At 34.3% G+C, this 4,415-nt stretch overlaps 1 protein-coding gene across 2 annotated transcripts; it reads right to left on the reverse strand.

Moving 5' to 3' along the window:
- Positions 1–308: 308 nt before the first annotated feature.
- LOC107420216 (uncharacterized) lies at positions 309–3,789 on the reverse strand. 2 transcript variants are annotated; one of them, XM_016029112.4, is made up of 6 exons: positions 3,300–3,789; positions 1,873–1,999; positions 1,221–1,360; positions 1,063–1,140; positions 903–971; positions 309–732 (listed from the first exon to the last, which is right to left on the reverse strand). In XM_016029112.4, exons 1-6 carry the CDS (start codon positions 3,498–3,500, stop codon positions 661–663), a joined length of 687 nt encoding a protein of 228 aa, XP_015884598.1. In that variant the 5' UTR covers positions 3,501–3,789; the 3' UTR covers positions 309–660. The 2 variants fall into 2 exon arrangements, with proteins under 2 accessions (XP_015884598.1, XP_015884599.1); XM_016029113.4 differs by having other exon boundaries at positions 1,063–1,125; positions 3,300–3,782.
- Positions 3,790–4,415: the final 626 nt, after the last annotated feature.

Consider the following 4,415-nt stretch of genomic DNA (forward strand, 5'->3'; position numbering starts at 1 on the left):
ACACAGTAATTTTATCCATTATAAATTACGTTAAAAATTATATTTAGAATTAATGCTATTAGAATAACTTATAAAATCATTATTTAGTACACATCTAAACCACCATATTCAGTCTACTTTATTTATCAAAAAAACTATTTTTTCAGTGTTGTTCTTTTTTTTTTTTTTTTTTTTTTTGGGGGGTGAAACACTAAATTGATTCAGCGTGTAGGTATGACATAAAATGGTAGAACGAAATTGAAATCCTCAATTCGAATGGAAATTGGCAGGCTTAGAATCATAATTAGGCAAAGTTATAAGACATAGAATTAAGAATATTTACATTTAAATAAAAAAAAAGACCCACCTCCCGATGTCAGCAATACATTCAACCAAGCTTCAATGAAAAGCAATACGTTTCTTCTGAGAAGTCTTTGTCATAAGTTTTACATATATCTACATAACTACACACTACCAAAAAAGGTAAGAGCCTCTATAATTCAAACAGATTAATCACTAACCTACCAACCGACGACTCCATAAACATAAACAACCATATCTAGCCTGGACAGATATTTTACAGATATCACTACAGGGGAAGTGGACATTTTAGGTACCAAGTATCTGTTAGCATTGACAATCAAACTCGAACGTCTCCGATCTGAAATGATTGTCTCAAGGTCATTTGCAAACTGTCTTCAGTCTCTTTGCCGCCTGAACAAACCCAACAATGACCTGTAACTCATCGATTTGCTGCACAAAGGAGATGTTTTCAAATGATTAACAATGTGATAAAAATATGCCAACAAACTGCAAAGTTCTAGCATCCCACAATCCCTACTAACAAAAGTCATAGTTTTGGACTACATCAAACATCCAAGATGCATCACCAAATGTAAGAAACAGAAATTTAACATGAGTACCTGCGACATGAAGTGCCTCTGAACAACATCTACTAGCTGCTCTTTAGATGGATTAGGAAAAGCATCCACCTGGTAAAATGAATTACATCAATAAATTATTAAATCTACTACTGCTAATGTTGAACAATTTCATCCAGCCTAAGACAATGTAAGAACCTACAAGATTGAAGTGTCGCCAGTATCTCCACAAAGCAGCCATCTCCAGTTTGCTTAGGTCAACTTTCTGCAAGGCAGATGTCTTAAATTACAAACGATAGATGCATCTCCTCCCATATTTACAAGACTATATATCATAAGAGTTTTCAGAAGGTTATGTACCGTGGACCCACGAGGTGTAGAAATAGACCCTTTAGATTGGGAGTCACAAGAAAGAGATCTGCACATTGTCTTATGAGAAGACCCCGATGATTTGTGCACTCTGTGCCTTGATCTATGCGACTTTTGGGTGTCATCGGATGCTATAAAACAGAAATAGCAAAAGCACCATTAGAAAGGCGGATGGCGGGGCCAATTGAAAAGATAAAGATGGGAGACAACAGAACTTTAATTTAGAGATAGTAAAAGCAAAAGGTGAAGACACAATGGATCCTATGTGCCGATCTCAACTACTTTTTTCAAGAAAACATACTGTTTGAATTCCACAATTAAGAGAGGTCCAAATAATAGTCAATTATAACAAGATGGAACTGGGCACCCCCTGATGAAGCAATTGTACCTACTTAATGCTAATAGACATTGATACTCTTGAGTCAAACAGATAACAAATCAGTCATTATTTATCCTGCTTTTGAAGGAATTCATCCTTAAAGCTGAAGAAGATATTTAGGCTAGAAACTAAACAGTTCCTAGGCATCATATTTACTGGCGAATAATTGTATAGGTATCTGTTAACCTAAAAACTAACAATCATTTTACAGATACCATTAAAATAATATATTGTTGAAGATGCTTGGAACGTATTCATACTCACCCATATCTGATCCATTCCACTGCATGTTCTCAAAATCAAGGTCATCTTCTTCCTCATTGCCGGTGGGAGCTTCAATCACACTGAGGGCATTCCTCTGCAGCTTCACTTCTATGCCATTTGTAAGTACCTGCATGTTGATTGAAAATCAGCTACCATATTACTCGGCACAAAAACTTTGCATGCAAGGAAGTGACTCTTTCGCAGAGGAATCTAGCAGGATATAGGACTAGAAAATGCAAAATAAAATGGAAGGACAAATCCAATTCCGACCAAATCCAGTTAATAATAATCTATAAAAAAAATAATTCGTTAATTTATTTATTATTATTATTTAAAAAAAAGAAAGAAAGAAAGAAAGAAAAGAATAAGTAGTTATAGTAAACCGCAATTCTCCAAAAAAAAAAAAAAAGAAAAAAAAGGCATGAAGCAGATACTCAGTCCAATTAGGTTAAGATCATCAAGAAAAACTGACTACTAGAATTTCAATAAGAAAGAATCCACGTTATAACTCGATCTATCACTTAAACAATCGGAATCTTTGAACAATGAAAGTGGAAAAAATTTAGTCGTAAATCAGGAAGGTATTCCAATTAAAGAACACAGCATTTTCTGAAAACTATTGAACCTCCCAAAGAAGCATGCAAGCGACGATTTTCAGCAATCCAAGCAAGAAAAAAAATCGAAAATAGGATCCATGAAAGCCAATCTAATATGGTTTATCCAATTCAGGGAAAAGATAGAGAAAAGAATTTTTAAAAACCGTAAAATGAATCCAAAAGCGATCATTCATATAACAGATCATTGCAAATTGATAATCGGTCACGACATACTGGAAATTTTATTTTTATTCAATTTCAAGCAATATATCATATTCAATCACAATCATTAACGTAAAAAAAAAATAAAAAAAAAAGGAGCCAAAAAGCATCAAGATAAGTTTAGAATGTAAACACTTTAAATAAAAAAAATTTTACAAAATCATATCCAAAACCAAATTACGATTAGCATTATAAAAAATATAACCAAATCACCAGATCCATTGATAAAATCAAACATGCAATCAAAACCCACATCCAATACCTCAAAACTGAAACTAAATGCTATAATACAACATTTAAATTCATGCAAATTTACAGATTAAGGAACAAAGAAATGGAAGATTACCCAAGTGACGAAAACTTAATAAATATGTCAAAAGTAGATTAAAAATGCTATAAAAATTGATGAACAATAGAGTAAGAAAACTAAGAGGTAGTGACCAAATAATGTTTAAAAAAATCCAGAATAAAAAACCATCAAGCAAAGAAATATCCGAATTGACCCACATTGCTTAAAGAATTCCAATCAAAACACTTCAAACGAAACTCAATTTCACAACTGCAACAAAACCCATTTTCCAATAACTCAAATAGACCGGGAAAAATTACCAGCCAATGCCACCCTCCTAACCCAACAGCCTTCTTGACCACGCCTTGGAGACCCACAAGAACAGACTTTGTCCGGTTATTCCCAGTCACCACCACTTTGGTGTGACGAGGAAGCACAGAAAGCTCCTCCTCACTACTGTCACCACAGCTCTGCAATTGTGCGAAACCCCCATTGACGGAACTCTCCACCGCTTCAAGCATTTCTGTTCCTCCAACTCAATGCCTTTTTTCAGTGTAAACACGGTGAAAGCTCGAGTTTCAGAACTCAAAATTGCATTTAAATGAAAGATCGTGCATTGCTGAACATGTATTTGTTAATTTCGGGAAGAAAATAGATTGAAATTGATGAGAAATTCAGGATTTTTTCGCAGAGAAAAAACACAGTTAGAGAGAGAAAACTGCGCGTTTGTGTATTGAGAGAGAGAGAGAGAGAGGGAGAGAGAGGGAGGAGGGGGTGGTGAGAGCGACTTGTATTGTTTATTGGTGTAGTGGCTATGAATCCCGACGACCCGAAATGGACCAATGGGTTGGCGCCACATAAGGGTGTAGGTCTCGTTAATCATGCACTTTGAAGATCGCTGAGGTTACGGGCCTTATGAATGCAATACCACTAGCGGTTTTAATTCCCCACCCCCTGCCTCAAAGGAGTTACTGGGGTTGACCCTTTGACTGCCCTCTCTCTGAAATCGATTGTGGTAACATTGCGAAATTACGTATACACCCTTTACGTTCTTTTTAAAACTCCTTTTTTCACGTTTTTGAATTTTGAACTCCCCTCGCTCTCGCTTGAATGCAACATCCTTATACGGTCCAAATGGAAAATCATTAAACAAAGACTGTGAGGAAGGTTTCACTCCAAAAAATAATAATAATAATAATAAAGACTCGCAAGGAAATTCACTTTCCATCCGTAGTTAACATAATTAATTTAGTATTTCAAAACAATAAATTTTTTGTTTTACAAATTATGATTTTTTTTAAAATTAAATTAAATATAAAAAAACGATAAATTAATAGGAAAATCAAAAGATTGCTTAATTTTTCTTTTTAAATGATTTTTTGTAAACAAATGAAGTTTTGAAGAACCCAAAAATTATCTGAAACGAAAATAAAATA

Source organism: Ziziphus jujuba, chromosome 5 (genome assembly GCF_031755915.1).
Source record: "Ziziphus jujuba cultivar Dongzao chromosome 5, ASM3175591v1".
NCBI lineage: Eukaryota > Viridiplantae > Streptophyta > Magnoliopsida > Rosales > Rhamnaceae > Ziziphus > Ziziphus jujuba.

Excerpts from the sequence above, each read along its gene's own strand:
- LOC107420216 (XM_016029112.4), bottom strand. The coding sequence starts at position 3,500 with ATGCTTGAAGCGGTGGAGAGTTCCGTCAATGGGGGTTTCGCACAATTG. Across the intron at positions 2,000-3,299 it reads TAGGAGGGTGGCATTGGCTG|GTACTTACAAATGGCATAGA; the intron begins GTAATTTTTCCC and ends ATCAACATGCAG. Across the intron at positions 1,361-1,872 it reads GTGGAATGGATCAGATATGG|CATCCGATGACACCCAAAAG; the intron begins GTGAGTATGAAT and ends TCTGTTTTATAG.